Below are 21,753 nucleotides of genomic sequence, written 5' to 3'. Positions count from 1 at the left end.
AAGAGAAATTGTTTACATGCCAGACACCTCAGGGGATGAAGGAAGTCAGGAAGCGGGTCTAAGCCGGATGTCAATTGTGAAATCTCCTCTTTTAATTATTTTGATGGATTCCTGAAAACTCATGCTCATGAAAAAAGTCAGAGTGCTTGTTGCCAATGCAACCGTGTGTCTTCATCTGTCTTCGACAGAAACAGAAGGTGAATATAACCAAGGATTGAGAGTGAGGAAAGAAAGGAGTCAATTTGGCAAATGGAACTGTAAAGTTTATGGTGCTAGTGATTTTCAAACATTTTCGGAAGCAATGGCGAAATGAATGAAAAGAAAATGAGTTTATTTTTTCTAAAATGCATTTTTAAAAATTTTTCCTTGCTAACATCATCTAAATTTCTGTATTTTGAAAGTATAAAGACTGCACCATGTGTGTGGATTAGTACTACTCATCACCCTAGCAGTAAACAAGTAGATGAACGCTCTAAGTTTTAATAGTGTAGGTTGCTACTTTACGTCAACTTACTAAGTTCTCTAAATTCTAAGTGTGTACGTGAGCACTTTTAACATCCACTCCTTCCCACCAAAAAAAAAAAGAAAAGAGCTCTCAATATTTATCCTAAATATAGTTCTGCATGACCTCTGTCTGCCATGTACAGACAGTGGGTTTTAGTTTTTCAGATCTTCTTTTTTGGTGTCTAATTTCCTAAAGTCCAAGACAGCTGTCTGGGGACCTGAGAGCCAAGACGATGAACATGCAGATATCCAGGAAATGGTTTTCTTACAGCAACAGCTCTATTCAGCTCTGAACATGTCTTCATTCTTGCCTGATGGTAGAGTTTCATAAATTGCAATTAGTGCTAAATTCAGACATATCCTTTCTTGCTGATGGGGGTGGTTAAGGTTAACTTCTTTAGCCTGCTTTAATTTAAAACAGGCCATATCTAATTAAAGTCATCTCCAGATTCCAGTCGTTTGACATTTTAACTGTGTATTCTGTAGAAAAACAAAGCGTATAGATATTTTGCATATTAAAACAATGGAAAATATTAAAATCTTTTTGTTAGCGTTGAAAGAAGGTTTGTTTTTATTTCTAGGCAGTAATACTTTCTATTTTAGCCATTGTTTCCTCATCAGTCTGAGAAAAGAAAGCATTTTGTCTCCTCTTAAAGTTGGGGTTTCTGGAAGAGGAGGTTAATGCTACTTTCCCGCAAACTAAAACCAGAGTGCCCTTGACTGACTGACTTGTTTCTTAGTATCTGCTTGGCTAAAGTTTGAGTTTCCTAAACTTGGTTAAATCTCAATAGTCCAAGTAAGATAGAAGACTAAACAATTAACCACTTAATCTAAACCACGTTAACAGTCAATCTAAGTAATTCTAACATCCAACACTTTCACTCCTGAACTATTGATGGAGACAAATCTATAAAACAGCATATTGGTGATGAAACAGCACTGAGATGAGTCATTTAGGACACGAAGTAGACAGTTCAATTTCTAACAAAATGTATTTTGGACCCCTCTGGATGACTTATATTAGTGTTGCCCAATGGCTAAGCTGGTAATTTTCAGTCATGTCCAGCTTACACTTCTGTAATGTTGTTTAATTATATGACATTCTCTTTTGCTTTTATATTCTACATAGTAGTTTTGCACTTTAGTAAATGACTTTCGCCAAACACATCCAGGCCACTTTGCTTTTAGATTACTTTTCTTCAAGTTAACTAAAAATCCTCTGATTTGCCATAAAGGGAGCTTCTGGTCCTGACTCTCAGAGATAGGAAATCTGAGGCCAAGAGAGGAAAAGTGAACTACCTAAACTCAAACAGCTTGTTATCAGTTGTGGCAGACCAATTGCAACATGATTGTAATTGTTCTTGCCACTTGGCATTCACATCCATTGCCATGTGACTTCTCAGCTGCTTCCATTAAAAGGAGGCATCTACTTGCCCACACATTGAATCTGTTACTTGCATTGTAACTTCCTTTGGCTAAGGGAAGGCAGGAGAAATAAAGATGCCCATTCGGCTGCAATAGAAAACTAATACATAGTTTGTTTTATTTTACTTTTAAAAAAGTGCCCAGAGTATCCTAGAAAATCAGCAGTAGTCAGATTTTTTTCTCAACTTCTGTTTCCAGGTGCTTCACAAATTTTCAAATATTTGATTTCTTTGCTTGTATATTGTGTCATTTCTTTTAGATCTTCTGTCTCATGAAGCTTTCTAAATGTGTTCTTCTCTGATTTTCAGTTTTTTAGGAACATCTTTGGGTGAGGTGGAATTTTTGATGGTTCTAATGAGCATTATGCTGTGGCACAAAGTTTCCACTGTAATCCACTTACAGCTTCCAGCACATTTATTTTTGGCAGACAACTGATGTGGTCAGCTATGTCCATAGTAGCAGGCAAATTGCAGAAAGTGAGTAACTCTTAGTATGGATTAAAAAAAAAAAAAAACTTTAACCAAGGGGGAGGTCAGTATTCTGTGTTTGATAAATTTCAGTTCTTTGTTACCTGGAGCCATATGTATTAGTATAAGACTTTATCATGTTTGAGGCCTGAATAGAATCATGTTATCTGAAAGCCTCTATCTATTTTGGATGATGTACTCATTCTTGGGCTTCCAAGGTGGCTCAGTGATAAAGAACTGCCAGCTAATGCAGGAGATATAAGAGATGCAGTTTCGATCACTGGGTCAGGAAGATACCCTGGAGGAGGGCATGGCAGAACTGCCTGGAGAATCCCATGGACAGAGGAGCCTGGTGGGCTACAGCCCATAGGGTCACAAAGAGTCTGACACAACTGAAGCAACTTAGCATGCACACACACACTCATTCTAATGGGGGGTGGGGGAGAAAGGAAGTATGACATAATAAAATTACTATCGAACTTTATGATTAGAACTGTGAGTTCAGATTCTAGACCATCCACCTATTAGATGTGTCACTTAGAACAAATCACTTAACTTCTCTTTATAAATTTCTTTATTTTAAATTTCCAATGTACTTAGAGTTTTTTGTTCATTTGTTTTTTGAGAATAAGGTGAAGCATGTAAAGCATTTCTTAAATTGCAAACTCTAATCTCTACTTCTCTTCTGAACTCTATGCATTTTCCATTGCTTATTGGACATTCTAGGCTGGATGTCCCACAGCTAAAATCTCTATTTCCAGATAGACTACTAAAGTTTTCATTTTCTCTAGACTTCTCTAGTTCTGTCCAACAAATACTAAGATTTAGCCAATTGTCCAGGTTTTAAATCTCAAAATAAGTTTTTGATGCCTCTCTCTCGTTTATACCTTATAAGGCATTCTCTTACATGTGAGTTTATGCACCCAGAAAATACTTACTAATCAGCCACTCTCTTTCTGTTGCTGCACACCCTCCTTCTTTCAGCCCCATCTGTTTCAAACCAGTTCTTGTTTCATATAACCTCTCTATTTCAAACTCTGCTCCTCAGGATTTGGCTTCCATCTTGGATCTCTCAGCCTAGACCTTGACCAGATTTGAATTATTTCTCTTAATCCTCTCACCAGTCCCAGGAGCTCTTGTCTCTGGCAAGAATATCCTGTTTCTAGTCTGTGTCCTTTAGGACCACACCTTAACCCCAAGAGTCAGCTAATTCGGTTTGTTCCCATCTTAGGTCCTTCAGTCTATTTTTAAGAGCATGAGATTGAGAACCTGCAAAGAAGTTTAAGCTTCATCTTGGCCACTATCTAGCTATGACCTTGTGAAAGACATTTAACCTCCCTCTCTCTGTTCCTTATTTGTAAAAATAGGCAGGTTATTTGTAAAATAACCACTAATCCAATTTGTTCCATCCTCATCTCCCCTTTTGGAAGAAGACAATCAGACACTCACACTGAGGGTGTTACCTAATTGTAATAAATCTTTCCTCACTTATAAAATAAGAGGATACTGGTTGCTAACTGCCTCACCAGATCTTGTGAAATGAGATACACATGTAACTGGTGCAGCAGCAGCACATGCAACTTAAGAGTTCTTCTCAAAGACCTGGAAGTAACTGTACAACACTAAATGCAACACTCCCCATCCTGTTGACAATTTAAAATAAAAATATCTTAGACTCTAATTGAGTTTCAGATCTACATGACCCAGATAATCATGATGGTGTGATCACTCACCTAGAGCCAGACATCGTGGAATGTGAAGTCAAGTGGTCCTTAGGAAGCATCACTATGCACAAAGCTAGTGGAGGTGATGGAATTTCAGTTGAACTATTTCAAATACTGAAAGATGATGCTGTGAAAGTGCTGCACTCAATATGCCAGCAAATCTGGAAAACTCAGCAGTGGCCACAGGACTGGAAAAGATCAGTTTTCATTCCAATCCCAAAGAAAGGCAATGCCACAGAATGCTCAAATTACCACACAATTGCACTCATCTCACACGCTAGTAAAGTAATGCTCAACATTCTCCAAGCCAGGCTTCAATAATACGTGAACTGTTAACTTCCAGATGTTCAAGCTGGTTTTAGAAAAGGCAGAGGAACGAGAGACCAAATTGCCAACATCCCCTGGATCATCAAAAAAGCAAGAGAGTTCCAGAAAAACATCAATTTCTGCTTTATTGACTATGCCAAAGCCTTTGACTGTGTGGATCACAACAAACTGTGGAAAATTCTGAAAGAGATGGGAATATCAGACCACCTGACTTGCCTCTTGAGAAACCTGTATGCAGGTCAGGAAGCAACAGTTAGAACTGAACATGGATCAAAAGACTGGTTCCAAATAGGGAAAGGAGTATGTCAAGGCTGTGTATTGTCACCATGCTTATTTAACTTATATGCAGAGTACATCATGAGAAACGCTGGGCTGGAAGAAGCACAAGCTGGAATCGAGATTGCTGGGAGAAATATCAATAACCTCAGACATGCAGATGACACCACTCTTATGGCAGAAAGTGAAGAAGAACTAATGAGCCTCTTTTTGAAAGTGAAAGAGGAGAGTGAAAAAGTTGGCTTAAAGCTCAACATTCAGAAAACTAAGATCATGGTATCTGATCCCATCACTTCATGGCAAATAGATGGGGAAACAGTGCAAACAGTGTCAGACTTTAATTTTTTCGGCTCCAAAATCACTGCTGATGGTGACTGCAGCCATGAAATTAAAAGACACTTACTCCTAGGAAGGAAAGTTATGACCAAACTAGATAGCATATTAAAAAGCAGAGACATTATTTTGCCAACAAAGTTCCGTCTAGTCAAGGCTATGGTTTGTCCAGTAGTCATGTATGGATGTGAGAGTTGGACTGTGAAGAAAGCTGAGTGCAGAAGAATTGATGCTTTTGAACTGTGGTGTTGGAGAAGACTCTTGAGAGTCCCTTGGACTGCAAGGAGATCCAACCAGTCCATCCTAAAGGAGATCAGTCCTGGGTGTTCATTGGAAGGACTGATGTTGAAGCTGAAAATCCAATACTTTGGCCACCTCATGCAAAGAATTGCCTCATTGGAAAAGACCCTAATGCTGGGAAGGATAGGGGGCAGGAGGAGAAGAGGACGACAGAGGATGAGATGGCTGGATGGCATCACCGACTCAATGGACATGAGTTTGGTTAAACTCTGGGAGTTGGTGATGGACAGGGAGGCCTGGCGTGCTGGGATTCATGAGGTCTCAAAGAGTCGGACCCAACTGAGTGACTGCACTGAACTGAACTGGTGGCTCAGAAGATAATGAATCTGCCCGCAATGCAGGAAACCTGGTTTCAATCCTTGGGTTGGGAAGATCTCCTGGAGAAGGGAATGACTACCCACTTGAGTATTCTTACCTGGAGAATTCCATGGACAGAGGAGCCTGGCCGGCTACAGACCACAGGGTCACAAAGTTTCACATAACTGAGAGACTAACACCTTCACTTGGTTTCCCAGGTGGTGCTAGGGGTAAAGAACCCACCTGCCAATGCAGGAGGCATAAGAGACATGGAAGGAGTAGAGAATGACATGTTTCATACAATTTGTGTATATAGATAAAGTATGGGAGGCGGTGCAGGTAGAGTACAAAGTGAAAAGGTGAGAAGTATGAAGTAAGGTTATTTAAGGAAGACAAGTAGGTAGCAACTTGTAAGAAATTAAGAGATATGAATTGGTGAAAATAGGGCAAAAGAATGTTTCAGGTATGAAGAATTACATGGGAAAATGCCTAAGAGCAAAACAAAGTGTGAATTTGAGCTGCTGACATGATGAAATGGAGACGATGGCTTGCAGGTGCCACTTACTGTAGACTTCAATTCTTGCCCTAATAACAGAGAAATATATGTGATCCAATCTTTCCAACATTATCCAAATTTTATTTCCCCCAAATCTCCATGCCTTTTGTGTTGTTGTTAAAGTATCAGATTAGAAACTTAATGACTTTGTAAATCCTTTGATAATGTATTGAACATTATCTCTAAACCTACCTTCAGATGCATTATTTTAAACATGAAATAATACTTGTGGAGGAAAAAATTGGCTCCATTTAGCAATGATCCTTCCAAGGGATGTTTCCTGTGTTTTATTTATGAACATGAATTGCCTTCCTTTTCTGTGTGAATTGGGCTAGAAAATCACAAATGCAAGAAGAGTTTTTGGGTTTGTCAAATTCAGGACCTGCCTATTTTAAAGTAAGGAACAGAGAGAGAGGTTAAATGTCTTTCACAAGGTCATAGCTAGGCAGTGGCCAAGATGAAACTTAAACTTCTTTTCAGGTTTTCAATCTCATGCTCTTAAAAATAGATGGAAGGACTTAAGATAGCCAAGAGGACATCAAAAACAAAGAACAAAGCTGGAGTACATTCACTACCAGATAGCAAGACTTGCTCTAAAGCTATAGTAATTTAAAAAGCACAAAATTGGCACAGAGATTGACCAATGGAATATGATGGGATTCCAGAAACATATCCACTTGGAAACACCCCTTGATATGTTGTTTAGTAGCTAAGTTGTGTCTGACTCCTTTCCAACCCCATGGACTGTAGCTGGCCTGGCTTCTCTGTCCATGGGATTTCCCAGGTAAGAAAACTGGAGTGGGTTGCCATTTCCTTCTCCAGGGGATCTTCCTGACCCAGGTATCAAACCCATGTCTCCTGCTTGGCAGCTGGATTATTTACCACCAGCTGGCCTAGGAAGGCCAGCCACCTGGCCAAGGAAGGCCAGCCACCTGGCCACCTAGGAAGGCCACCTAAGAAGGCCTACATTTTTTTGTTGTATTTTTTTGTATTTGAATTATGTATTTGTATTACCATTCTCAGTTAAGAATGGTAAGATTTGAATAAACATTTCTCAGTGTTGAAAAGGCTAAGAAACATGAAAAGGAGTTCAACGTCATTAAAACTGCATTTAAAACACACATTCCAGAACAGCTAAAATTAAGAAGCTAAATTATAGCTCAATTTTTTTAAGTTGTTAACAATGTTACTTCCTGAAACAAATAATTTATCATTAAGAAATCATGGAGAAAAATTTGCCTCATTTCTTGTAGGCTAATAAGTACTTCAAGCATCTGCTCTTGTCATGCCACCACCATAGCTCCCAATCCTTGTGTCATTATGGCATACACAGATAATGCTGATATTTATGACACCTGACACTCTACATAGCTGGAGGGGACAGGTCCGGGATCTCAAGTGCCTTGAGGCCTTGCCTGGTGGCCTGGAGGCATATCAGTATTTTTGGTTTGGCCAACTCTGTGAAAATACATGCTGTTTTAGCATGATCAAACAAAGCATTGGCATAAACGCAGATATAGTCTGAGGTTGTCTGGACAATGGACATAAAGCCTACATAAGCAAAAAGAGAAATTCAGCAAGCACACTGACGGCCCTTTTGTGGCACATATTTTCCTTGATATTAAATTTGTACCATACCAAAAGCAAAGAGGTTAACAGTAAACAACAATGTGTACTTCCTAGAGTCATGAAGTCTTAAGGAAAAGCATTTCAGTTTAGTTGGGGAAAAGGCCATATTCCAGAGTCATCAGCATCATGCAGTTCACACGGAGAGCTCTTTGGGGCTAGTGACCAAGACCTTCTCTTCAAATCTCTTGGGTAGAAGATACTAGTATTATTTGCTAATATCAATCTATAACTTTGCTATTAAAGTGTCAAAAAAATTATCAACGGAAAAAAACTGACAATTTTATTTGTAGTCATAGAGCATCTTTTTAAATTAAATATATTTTTCCCATTCATTTTAGTGTTGTCATAGATTTTAAAACTCTAATTTATTCCAGTTTGCTCACAAAGTTTAAAGTTATCTTTCAGTCACTGCAGTTTTCTACAAGAGTTTGGAAAAAGATGCAAGAAACTTGAGGTTATTCAATTCTATGCCATATGCTTTACTGATGAAATTGAGGCACAGAGATATCACTTATGGATTCTTCTACCCCTGGAATACCGTTTAAAAAACACTTTTCTTCTCTACCATATCTGCAAATAGCTACTTTCTAAAATGAATCTCTTAAACTTCCTAAAAGTTTATTCCTTATCAAATTCTACTTTGGTTGCAAGAAACACTGAAAACACTAAAGAAATCTTTAGCAGACAAAGCTAGAAATTTCAACATTTCAAAACCAATACATTCCTGTAAACTCTTATTTAACAAATATGGTGCTCCTTAGCTGTTCCTTAGCTGGGACTCTCAAGGAGGAGAAAAGGACAAACTTTTTTTTCTACATTGCTTTGTCTTAGTCAATATAACAATGTACTGGCTTGAGGACAGGTTTCTCCTTAACAAGAACCTTCTGAAGGCTGTCTTTTCACCTTGCTTATAGTTTCCTTTGTTGTGAAGAAGCTTTTAACTTTAATTAGGTCCTATTTGTTTATTTTTGCTTTTATTTCCAATATTCTGGGAGGTGGGTCATAGAGGATCCTGCTGTGGTTTATGTCGGAGAGTGTTTTGCCTATGTTTTCCTCTAGGAGTTTATAGTTTCTGGTCTTACGTTTAGATCTTTAATCCATTTTGAGTTTATTTTTGTGTATGGTGTTAGAAATTGTTCTAGTTTCATTCTTTTAGAAGTGGTTGACCAGTTTTCACAGCACCACCTGTTAAAGAGATTGTCTTTTCTCCATTGTATATTCTTGCCTCCTTTGTCGAAGATAAGGTGTCCATAGGTGGGTGGGTTTATCTCTGGGCTTTCTATTTTGTTCCATTGATCTATATTTCTGTCTTAGTGCCAGTATCATACTGTCTTTATGACTGCGGCTTTTTAGTAGGGCCTGAAGTCAGGTAGGTTGATTCCTCCAGTTCCATTCTTCTTTCTCAAGATTGCTTTGGCTATTTGAGGTTTTTTTGTATTTCCATACAAATTGTGAAATTATTTGTTCTAGTTCTCTGAAGAATACCGTTGGTAGCTTGATAGGGATTGCATTGAATCTATAGATTGCTTTGGGTAGTATACTCATTTTCACTATATTGATTCTTCTGATCCATGAACACAGTATATTTCTCCATCTATTTGTGTCCTCTTTGATTTCTTTCACCAGTGTTCTATAGTTTTCTATATATAGGTCTTTTGTTTCTTTAGGTAGATATATTCCTAAGTATTTTATTCTTTTCATTGCAATGGTGAATGGAATTGTTTGCTTAATTTCCCTTTCTGTTTTCTCATTGTTAGTGTATAGGAATGCAAAGGATTTCTGTGTGTTGATTTTATATCCTGCATAAGCAAGGTGAAAAGACAGCCTTCAGAATGGGAGAAAATAATAGCAAATGAAGCAACGGACAAACAATTAATCTCAAAAATATACAAGCAACTCCTGCAGCTCAATTCCAGAAAAGTAAATGACCCAATAAAAAAGTGGGCCAAAGAACTAAACAGACATTTCTCCAAAGAAGACATATAGATGGCCAACAAACACATGAAAAGATGCTCAACATCACTCATTATCAGAGAAATGCAAATCAAAACCACAATGAGGTACCATTTCACGCCAGTCAGAATGGCTGCTATCCAAAAGTCTACAAGCAGTAAATGCTGGAGAGGGTGTGGAGAAAAGGGAACCCTCTTACACTGTTGGTGGGAATGCAAACTAGTACAGCCACTATGGAGAACAGTGTGGAGATTCCTCAAAAAACTGGAAATAGAACTGCCATATGACCCAGCAATCCCACTGCTGGGCATACACACCAAGGAAATCAGAAATGAAAGAGACATGTGTACCCCAATGTTCATCACAGCACTGTTTGTAATAGCCAGGACATGGAAGCAACCTAGATGTCCATCAGCAGATGAATGGATAAGGAAGCTGTGGTACATATACACAATGGAATATTACTCAGCCATTAAAAAGAATACATTTGAATCAGTTCTAACGAGGTGGATGAACCTGGATTCTATTATACAGAGTGAAGTAAGCCAGAAAGAAAAATACCCATACAGTATACTAATGCATATATATGGAATTTAGTAAATCGGTAAAGATAACAGTGTGTGCAAGACAGCAGAAGAGACACAGATGTATAGAATAGTATTTTGGACTCTATGGGAGAGGGCGAGGGCGGGATGATATGGGAGAATGGTGTTGAAGCTTGAAAATTATCATATGTGAAACAAATCGCCAGTCCAGGTTCAATGCATGATTCAGGATGCTCGGGGCTGGTTCACTGGGATGACCCAGAGGGATGGGATGGGGAAGGAGTTGCGAGGGGGGTTCTGGAAGGGGAGCACATGTACACCCATGGCGGATTCAAGTCAATGTACGGCAAAACCAATACAATATTGTAAAGTGAAAAAATAGATAAATAAAAAAAAAAAGAACCTTCTGACTGATCTTGTTATCTTAAGACATACACTGTGGGAGTGGGTCTGGTAAAATCTTTCGATTGTAAGTTCTAATCTTGTTTATTTAAGATGTATGTTGTGGAAGTGGGTCTGGTAAACATATATAAGGCCTGGATAAGACAAGTGAGGGGGACACTCTTTGTCCCCCTTCTGATGTCTACGTCAGAAGCTTTCTCTGAACCTTTTTCACTGTAATAAAACTTCTGCCACACAAAAGCTCTGAGTGATCGAGCCTGGTGCCTGATCCCAAAGCTAAATCTTCTTCAGAGATCAGGGATTCGACATGTTCACTGTAAGCTATCATCTTGGGGGCTTGTCCGGGATCTTCAGGACAAGGTAAGAACAATCAGAGCTCTAGCCTCTCTGCTTTCTCAATATACACATTTTCTGCTTTATTTTACTAACTCTATGGTGTGCCAGTGTGTGTGAATTATTGAAAGCCTATGGGCGAAGAGTGTGGACTGAATTTTCCTTTTTTGGTCAGCTTTTCCTGGTCTCTTTGACAATTCTGTCAAAGACAAGGGCTTCCCTTGTGGCTCAACTCGTAAAGAATCCGCCTGCAATGCGGGAGACCTGGGTCCAATCCCTGGGTTGGGAAGATCTCCTGGAGAAGGGAAAGGCTACCCACTCCAGTATTGTGGCCTGGAGAATTCCATGGACTGTATAGTCCATGGGTTCATAAAGAGTCTGACACGACTGAGCGACTTTCACTTTCAACATCTTTGACCATTCCGTAACTGTCTGGGGAATTAGAACTACTAACCTCATCTGTCAGATCATAGACTTTCGAGGGACTTTTGATCCGTACCGTTCCTGTGTACTTTTACTTAGACTCCAAGCTTGAGCTTCCCTGGTGGCTCAGAGGGTAAGGAAACTGCCTTTAATGCCAGAGATTTGGGTTCAACCCCCGGGTTAGGAAGATTCCCTGGAGGAGGAAATGGCAACCCACTCCAGTATTATTGCCTGGAGAATCCCATGGACAGAGGAACCTGGCGGGCTACAGTTCATAAGGTTGCAAAGAGTAGGACATGCCTGAGCAACTAACACTATAGCTGTCCTTCAAAATCAGTCCATGAAAGTTAAGATACTTACTGTCTGTCATAAGAACGTACATACTGTAAGAGTCCCCCCCTTTTCTGACTCCTTCTTTTTCCCTCTTCCTTTCCCTTTCTCTTTTCCTCCTCTCTTTTCCCCTTGATGGCTTAAAAATGGGAGAACAATGTTATCTGGGTGAATAAATTAATAGATATGATGGTAATCCTGTCTACGGATAATTGTCAAAATGATACATACTGTATGTTCTACTACTCTAATTGTGCTTCTTCAAAATCCATGACTTTATTCCTGTTCTTTGTTTATGAAATTTTAGAAATGGACTTGAAACAGTAAATGATTATTTATTGAGTTAAGACTTTCCTTTTCAATGAAAAGAGTGGGTAATTAATAATTATTTCAATTTAACTTAAGGAAGTACCACCTGGGGATAAGGTGGGGTCTCAGAATTGTCTGAACTATAGTTTCATGCTGTAAATTTGAATATAAGTATGAGATTTACCTCTATAATTTGAAAGGTTTTTCCTCTCCTTCACCCTAACTTTATCATTTTTACTGCTCTGAAATATCTACCATGAGTGTCATGAGCTAGAGGAGTTTTAGATATCTTTCAGACCAGAGTTTCCCAACTGTTGTGTGGTGAGCTGCTGATACGCCGAGAATGGTTACATATGTGTTAATATAGCACCTCCTTGGAACTTGAAGTGATCAATGGAAACTTAAGGAAACATCCATTTTTTGGTGTGTTTTCTTTAATGTGAAAAATGTTGAGAAAGACTTAGTCTATAGCTTTTGTTTGTAGATTAAGAAGCTAAAGAATCCTTTAAGTTTGGAAGACTTTGTCAGGGAGCTCCTTATTTCTAAAGCTAGGTATAGAATCCAGATCTTGTGGCTTCTGCTGTGATGTGTTTTGACCATGACGCATCCCTCCTTCCTTCTCTTTGAGTGAGACCGTGAAATTTAGTGGCTGCACTTGGTACACGCTGCAATTGGAAGAGGTGACCAAACTAATTCACATAGCATCTGCTGAATTCTTCCTGCAATTCACTTACATACATTGATATCAATTTATGTGGGCTTCCATGGTAGCTCAGCAGTAAACAATCTGCCTTCAATGCAGGAGCTACAGAAGATGTGGGTTTGAGTTCTGGGTTGCGAAGATCCCCTGGAAGAGGGCATGATAACCCACTCCAGTATTCTTGCCTGAAGAATCCCGTGGACAGAGGAGACTGGTGGACTACAGTCCACGGGGTTGCAAAGAATGAGACACAACTCAAGCGACTTATCACACATGTGTCAATTTAAATAAACAGACTTTAAGAAAGATCCTTTCATCACCTTTTTCTTTTTTAATAGAAGTGGAAATTGACATTCAGAGAAGCTAAGTGACTTGTCAAAGATTTCATAGTAAGTTACTGAATTCAAATGGAGGTCTGTCTGGTTCCAAAACTTATGTCCTTTGCATACTATCATGATAACTACCTGTTGGAATGAAAAGTAATTATCAGCTTACAGAGAATAGAAATTTTATCTTCAGAGGAAATAGATAAAAGACAGTTTATTTTCGGCATCTGAGAAAACAAGAATGTGAGGGGAGGCAATAAAAGCATTGGCTGTCCCTGTCAGGACCTATTCTGCTCTTTGAATTAGCCATGACTTTTGGGTAGTATCTTCGTATAACATAAAGCACCTCAGAGACCTTTTGCAGAAAAAAAAAATTAAGATATTTTATTGTTTTTATTGCTTCTAAAAGACATAGGTTAGGAGAATTTCAAGTTGAGGGAAAAAGAACAGACAGAAAAATTTTAAAGCAAAAAGAAAATATAATGTGGTGTATTTTACAGCACCTAATTTTTGCAAAAGTTAATGACAAGGAAGAAAAAGAGAAATAGAAAAAGACAGAGACAGAGAGAGTCAGACAAACAGACAGAGGAAGTAGTAGGAAGATTAAAGAAACTTGCCAGACGTGACAACCAAACGTGATGTGTGGTCCTTGTTTGTATCTTGACTCAAATGGAGCAAATGAAAATTATTATTATTTTTTTAAAAGATCATTGGGGAATTTAATTATGGAAAGTGCTTTGGCTATCTTGTCACATGACAAACCACCCTGGAACTGCGTGGCTTAAAAAAAAACCAATAATTTACTTCCTTACAATTTTGTAACTCGGTCAGCTCTCTTGAGGGACGGTTCTCTGCTCCATCTGCCATAGTTAAAGTGGCTCACCGGGGACTTGGGGACTTACTCCCCAGACGGCCTCGGTCACAGGGCTAGCATATTGGTGCGGCCTGTTAGTTTGGAGAGCAGCTGGGGCTTTCACGGGAGCCTTCAGTGTTGCTTCATGTAGGTCTCTCATGTGCTGCTTGAGCTTCCTCACAATAGGACAGCTGGGTTCAAAGAAGAAGGAAGGGGGCGTTGGCAGGCTCTTAAAGGCAAGGCTTAGATCTAGCACAGTGATGCCGCTGCCGTGTTCTATGTATCAATGTAGTTCCAGCCTCAGCTCATAGTCAAGAGATTGGAGAAGAGACTCTCTCTTTCCAAGGCAGGTGTGACACAAGGAGGTATCTGAAGTTATTGTGGACTAATTTTTAGGTGTAGCAATAGCCCTTGGATTATCTAAGAAAATGTCAAAAAAACATTCTGAGACACAAAGTGAAGGTATGTAGGAGTCAAATGACATTATGGCTGGGGTTTAAAATACTTTAGCAGGAAAGAAAAATGAGAAGGATAAAACAGGGTATCTTGATGGTTTTTGCACATAGATGACAGAAATAAGAAGGGATTATTGAACTCTACATTTGAGTATGTGTGAAAATTTCATAATCAAATTTTAAAAATATTGGCACTTGAAGTAGTGTGATAGCTTCTAAAAGAGACCTTAAGGGAGGGACTCAAAGCTCTAGTTTCATCTGGTTTTGATTAAATTTTAATATTACATCTTCTCAAGATATACCTTAAATAATACTCCCCGAAAGTACTAACTTGAGAAAGCATGCAGAAATAGCATAACTTACAGGTATGCTTAGGCTCTTGGGAGGGTCATAGAAAGGCGGCCAAACACAGAGGGCTACTTGACACTCGTGCCCGTGGTGTCTGATGCCTTCATCTAAAAGGGTGAGAGCTTCATGCTCTGAGCTTCTGCATCCAGATTCAGACCTTGAAGGGAAGGGCAAGGGAACTGCGGCCTGGGACCATGACTCTGACCTCACTGATTCTCTGCATCGGTGCCAACAATGGTGAATCCACAGACCAACTCTTATATGAGAAGAATAGCTCTTAGTCATGAGTAAGCAGTCTGTCCCATAGGCTATTATGTAGAACTCAAAGTATTCTTAGATAATAACACTCCAAAGTAGAAGTTTACCATGCAGCTTTCCAGGTATTCCTAGTTAAAGGACAAGGGAAAACTGTAGATGCCATTTCCAGTGGGGAGCCAGAAATAAATATGATTTAAAGGAAAAATAAGTCTTGGACCAGCTGAAAAAGAAGCACATTTGCAAGATGTAAATTTAACTTTGCAGCAATTCTAATTTTGGGTATACAGTCAAAAGAATTGACAGCAGAGATGCATACAGATTTATGTATGCTCATATTCAAAGCAGCATTGTTCACAATAGACAAGGTAAAAGTAACCAAAGTGTCCATCAACATAAATGAACAAACAATTGTGGTACATATATCTGGGGGGAAGGGGAGGAGGGATAAATTGGGAGATGGGATTGACATATACATACATATATAAAATAGATAACTAATAAAGACTTACTATATACCACAGGGAACTCTACTTAATACTCTGTAATGGCCTATATGGGAAAAGAATCTAAAAGAGAGTGGATATATGTATATGTATAACTGATTCACTCTTCTGCATACCTGAAACTAAGACAGCAGTGTTAGTTGCTCAGTCGTGCCCAACTCTTTGCAACCCATAAACTGCAGCACACCAGGCTCCTCTGTCCATGGGATTTTCCAGGCAAGAATACTGGAGTGGTTTGCCATTTCCTTCTCCAGGGGATCTTCCCACTCCAGGGATTGAACCCGGGTCTCCTGCACTGCAGGCAGATTCTTTACCAACTAAGCTACCAGGGAAGCCCTTGTAAATCAACTATACTCTGATAAAAATAAATGAATGAGTGAATAAATAAATGAATAAACCATCCGATTTCTGTTGAAAAAATGTGGTATATCCATGCAATGAATATTATTTACACTCAAAATAAATTCTGATACATGCTACAACATGAGTGAGCCTTGACATTATGCTAGGCGGAAGAAGTTAATTACAAAAGGCAAATACTGCATGATTCCACTTAAATGAGGTACCTAGAATAGTGAAATTAATAGAAATAGAAAGTAGAATGGTGGTTACCAGGGGCTGCGGGGTGGGAGGAATGGAGGAAAGTTAGTGTTTAACGGGTACAGAGTTTCAGTTTTATAAGATGGAAATGTCCTGGTGATGGATGGCTATGATGTTTGCACAGTAACACAAGTATACCCAGTGCCACAAAACTGTACACTTAAAAATGGTTAAAATGGGAAATTTTAAATGATGCATAATTTACCATCATAAAAACTATAAGGGATCCAACATTAATTTAATCAGTGGAAGAGAAAAAATACATGGGTGATGGGGAGCACCAGATACCGAGCTTTGAACCAACCCTTTCAAGGGAAGGGGTTATTTTCATGTCAGAGAATGACATTTTCTCCAGAGTGTGCTTCATATTTTTAACTCAAATAGGCCTACGGTTGTTTTCACTACATTTTTCTTCCAGATTTTAAGAATATTATTGTCACCATTGAAATCTGTTTACAAAGATCATGGTTAGTCTCGTTCTCTCCTTTTATTAGTCAGGGTTCCTCATTAATTTAGAAAATTGTTTGTTCAACAAAGACCTATCTCATTTGATAATGGTCTGTGAATCCCTGGGATTATGGCAAGGATTTTACTCTGGAGTAAATCTCCCGGGAGCACTGTACAAACAGCTGTGAAGCCAAGAGAGGGCACCGCGACAAGGGGAGGAAACTGACCAAAATGAATCTCTTCTGCTTTTCGCTGGTAAGTTTTTTAATACATGCACCATTTATATCCTCATTTTCATTTTATTGTCTGGAACTAGGGCCTACCCTAACCCCCCTAAGTGGTGATATTAATACATTTTAGAATTTCATAAGAAAGTCTACAACAGAAAAATAAGGAAACATTTTCATTAAAGAATTTAAGCCAACTGTGTGCAGAGACAAGTAATTTACAAAACAGTATATATTTATCTATAACAATGATTAATTACTTAACAATTTGATATTGAATTTCTAAGTGTGAGATGTAGATAGTCTTTTTGAGGAACTATTTGCTTCTTTTCATTATTGAGCAGAAGAATTTTTATTTTGCAAAATATGCTGCATTGGGGTTACTGGTTTTGCTTTGGGACATTCTGAGTAATCAAAATTCCTTCTTTATTGTTTGAGTAATGGATTCAGCTCATTGTTGGCTTGGTTAAACCACCATGGAGGCAGCTTTCTGAGTTACACAGCCTTGTAAATGCAAGCTACAATAGATTAATCCAGTCCTGTAGATGTGCTCATTCAAGGGAATAGGCACATCTCAAATTCTTTTTTACATTATTGCTTTTTTTTTCCCCTTTAACCTGAAGTGGATCAGTGGAAGTTAGCAGATAGTCATAGATCTGGAAATATTTTATAATTCTAACCTGCAATTGTGACCATCTGCCAATGCTAAAAATGGATTTCAAAAATAATTTTATTTATTTCTATCTGTGTTTACAGCAGGGTATTATGCCTGTTCATTGGTTTTTCAAGATGTTGATGGGAGATCCCTGTCATTTGAGAAAGTAAAATGGTTTACTTTGATGTTTGTTTTCTTTCCAAATTGCAAATAAGATTAACATAAGTGCTAGAGATGGTGTTGACATTGTTGTAATACCGAAACAGGAGGCATTTTAAGCCAAGATAAGGGATTTAATCTTAGAGCATCTTGAAAAATAAAATGCAGTTGTGAGTTGTGGCAGGCTGAATCATCGAGATCAGGTTGCCTATATAGTCCTAATTTACAAAATAACTGCCGGTGCTCAACTTTGCTTTGTGCCATATAAATCTGACTGGAGAAATCCCATTTCAGGTGATTTAAGTGGTATTGTGCATTTGCTTCTAGTTGCTCTAAAAGAGCTATATGTGGTTTACAGGAATATACTTCCCATGGAAATAGGCAGTGTAGCAGCAGAGCTGACCGTGTTCTGAAATCACGTTGAGTTGTGCTATAATAAGTATGTTAATGTTTCTATAACATAGCAGAGCTCAGCATAGTGTGGCATATGCTTTGTAATCCTGCTAGTAAAGACATAAAACCATATAATGAGTGTGATTGTCTTTCTCTGTAATATAGGGAAAGTGGCACACCCTCAAAAAGGATTGCTTCAAAGCCATGCCTCATGGACTCAATTTGACTGCCAACTCTTTCCCATCTTTTTAAGTTATCCTTCTTCAGAAACATATTAGCTTAGGTTGAACCATCATTAACACTGACTTTTTTTGGGTAAGCATTCCGAAGTTTATATGTGGTTAAAATTAATTGCTATAAAAGGAAAATGTCCACAAGGTACTTGGTTAAAAAAAAAAAATCAAAATTATTTTAGGTATTTTTATTCTTTCTTGGGGAATAAGTAAATAAAGTTATTTAGCATATAGGCTCTCAATCAGGGTGTTGTGACACCCTACCATGCTGTTATGAGCTGTAAAAAAGGGGTGGGGTTATAGTTTTTCCAAGAATTGGTGCATAATTCAAAACACATTGTGCCTATAGGAATGTGAACATAGGAGACACAGCATTGTTAAGAAGAGAATAAAAACTACCGATTTAGTGGAGAGATTGCAGAATTAAAAAAAATGGAACTGTATATAAATATATTGACCTTTAAATCTTTAAGAAATAGGTGATGCTAAATAATAAGCATTGCATAAAGATTAGCATTAGGAAAGTCAATGAATGAGCTAAACATTTTCTTAAGTATAGGGGGAAATTGTAAATCTTTTAGTAAATGGGGTTTTTAAGAGAAATATAAAGCCATACTTAATGAACTACCCATTTTTAACCAAGGATACTATAAATAATCCATTAAAGGTGATTGTTATTATTTTGGATCTAGAAACTCCAAATGGGGTCTATTTTTCAAAAGGGAGGCAGGAATATCCCTTTATGTGGGCCACTCTGAATCCAGAAATTTTCTTAGAGTTTTACATGGTGATAAGGCTTTTAGAAAGCTTGCTCATTAGAAGCAGGATGATTTCTTTGTTGAGCTCATCATAGAGTTACTGAGTTTAACTTGACTTTGAAACCCAGTTCAGTTCAGTTCAGTCACTCAGTCATGTCCGACTCTTTGCGACCCCATGAATCGCAGCACGCCAGGCCTCCCTGTCCATCACCAACTCCCGGAGTCCACCCAAACCCATGTCCATTGAGTCGATGATGCCATCCAACCATCTCATCCTCTGTCGTCCTCTTCTCCTCTTGCCCCCAATCCTTCCCAGCATTAGGGTCTTTTCCAATGAGGCAATTCTTCGCATGAGGTGGCCAAAGTATTGGAGTTTCAGCTTCAACATCAGTCCTTCCAGTGAACACCCAGGACTGATCTCCTTTAAGATGGACTGGTTGGATCTTCTTGCAGTCCAAGGGACTCTCAAGAGTTTTCTCCAACACCACAGTTCAAAAGCATCAATTCTTCGGCACTCAGCTTTCTTTATAGTCCAATTCTCACATCCATACATGACTACTGGAAAAACCATAGCCTTGACTAGATGGACCTTTGTTGGCAAAGTAATGTCTCTTCTTTTAAATATGCTCTCTAGGTTGGTCATAACCTTCCTTCCAAGGAGTAAGCGTCTTTTAGTTTCAAGACTGCAAAGCACCAGCTGCAGTGATTTTGGAGCCCAAAAAAATAAAGCCTGACACTGTTTGCACTGTTTCCCCATCTATTTCCCAAGAAGTGATGGGACCAGATGCCATGATCTTAGTTTTCTGAATGTTGAGCTTTAAGCCAACTTTTTCACTCTCCTCTTTCACTTTCAAAAAGAGGCTCATTAGTTCTTCTTCACTTTCTGCCATAAGGGTGGTGTCATCTGCATATCTGAGGTTATTGATATTTCTCCCAGCAATCTTGATTCCAGCTTGTGTTTCTTCCAGTCTAGCGTTTCTCATGATGTACTCTGCATATAAGTTAAATAAGCATGGTGACAATATACAGCCTTGACATACTCCTTTTCCTATTTGGAACCAGTCTGTTGTTCCATGTCCAGTTCTAACTGTTGCTTCCTGACCTGCATACAGGTTTCTCAAGAAACAGGTCAGATGGTCTGGTATTCCCATCTCTTTCAGAATTTTCCACTGTTTATTGTGATCCACACAGTCAAAGGCTTTGGCATAGTCAATAGAGCAGAAATAGATGTTTTTCTGGAACTCTCTTGTTTTTTCAATGATCCAGCGGATGTTGGCAATTTGATCTCTGGTTCCTCTGCCTTTTCTAAAACTAGCTTGAACAACTGGAAGTTCACGGTTCACATATTGCTGAAGACTGGCTTGGAGAATTTTGAGTATTACTTTACTAGCGTGTGCTGCTGCTGCTGCTAAGTCGCTTCAGTCGTGCCCGACTCTGTGCGACCCCATAAACAGCAGCCCGTCAGGCTCCGCCATCAGCTGAGTGCAATTGTGCGGTAGTTCAAGCATTCTTTGGCATTGCCTTTCTTTGAGATTGGAATAAAAACTTACCTTTTCCAGTCCAGTGGCCACTGCTGAGTAAGGTTACAAATCAATTTTCCAAGCACCATTTCTTCAGTGATTTGAAATGCTGCCCCTATCCATTTGTTTTCTATATTTTATCCCATTGGTTTATCTCCATCCTTTTCTTTTTGACTGTTCTACATACCTATTAAGGTAATTCTAATGCCCAGCAGGTATCTTACTCAGAAGAATGTCCTCTCCTTGTTCATCTTCAAAATATGGACTTTTTAAATCTCTTTGCTTCTATAAATATACAGAATCATCTTATCAAGTTATATGAAAGTTTTTGATGGGATTTTGATTGAAATAAATTTAAATTTTACACCTTTAGAGGAAATTGACTTCATTCTGAGGTTGAGTTCTCCCATCCACAAACATGTATAACTTTCCACTTATTCTAATCTTTCATGGTTTTTAATGATGTTTTATAATTTTCTCTAAAAAAATTCTTGTACATCTTTTGCTAAGTTTATTGCTAGTGGTCTAAAGAATTTTAGTTGCTACTGTGATTTCTTTTCCTAATTTGTTTTTGCTGATTTACAGATGTGTTGTTGATTTTCAAATATTGATATTACAAGGACGTGGTGGTGGTTTAGTTGCTAAATCGTGTCTGACTCTTGCAATCCAATGGACTATAGTCTGCCAAGCTCCTCTGTCCATGGATTCTCCAGGCAAGAATACTGGAGTGGGTTGCCAGTTCTTTCTCCAGAGGATCTTCCCGACCCAGAAATCGAACCCTGGTCTTCCTGCTTCTAATAATCTGTGTTTTTTTTCTGAGACTTTTATGCAGATAATCTGTAAGTTTTCCTCTTCTGTAGCAATTATACCATTCTCAGCTTCTCTCTCTCCTATAACATTGACAAATAAAAATACTATATGGCAGGCATTCTAGTCTTGCTTCTAACGTTCATGTAATTACTTCTAATTGAGTCTTCCTGAGGTTTTTGGTAAATAACACTAATGAGGTTGAGGAAGTCCTGCCTTTTCCCAATTTGGTGAGATTTTATCAAGTATGAATAATAAATTGTTTAAAGCCTTGAAATATTTATTGAAGTGATAAATTTTTTTAAGCATGTTACAGTATGTTTAATGTCCTTGTATGCTTGTAATTGACCATGGTGTATTTTTAAATACATTATTTAA

General features: G+C 38.5%; 1 protein-coding gene and 1 long non-coding RNA gene across 2 annotated transcripts in view; one reads left to right on the top strand and one right to left on the bottom strand.

Moving 5' to 3' along the window:
* Positions 1–310: 310 nt before the first annotated feature.
* The window catches only part of LOC145531171 (uncharacterized), a 79,069-nt gene continuing 57,626 nt past the window's right edge, over positions 311–21,753 (bottom strand). The window contains exon 5 of the long non-coding RNA XR_014072252.1: positions 311–984. This is a non-coding gene — a long non-coding RNA (uncharacterized LOC145531171). The remainder of the gene's footprint in view (positions 985–21,753) is intronic.
* The window catches only part of LOC145538374 (putative uncharacterized protein ENSP00000383407), a 44,821-nt gene continuing 39,922 nt past the window's right edge, over positions 16,855–21,753 (top strand). The window contains exon 1 of the mRNA XM_081570328.1: positions 16,855–16,878. Within this exon, the coding sequence (XP_081426454.1) occupies positions 16,855–16,878 (24 nt within the window). The remainder of the gene's footprint in view (positions 16,879–21,753) is intronic.

This window comes from Giraffa tippelskirchi, chromosome 2 (genome assembly GCF_054371585.1).
Source record: "Giraffa tippelskirchi isolate mGirTip1 chromosome 2, T2T-mGirTip1v1.2.pri, whole genome shotgun sequence".
NCBI classification, from domain to species: domain Eukaryota; kingdom Metazoa; phylum Chordata; class Mammalia; order Artiodactyla; family Giraffidae; genus Giraffa; species Giraffa tippelskirchi.
This window is presented reverse-complemented; position numbering and strand designations above follow the sequence as displayed.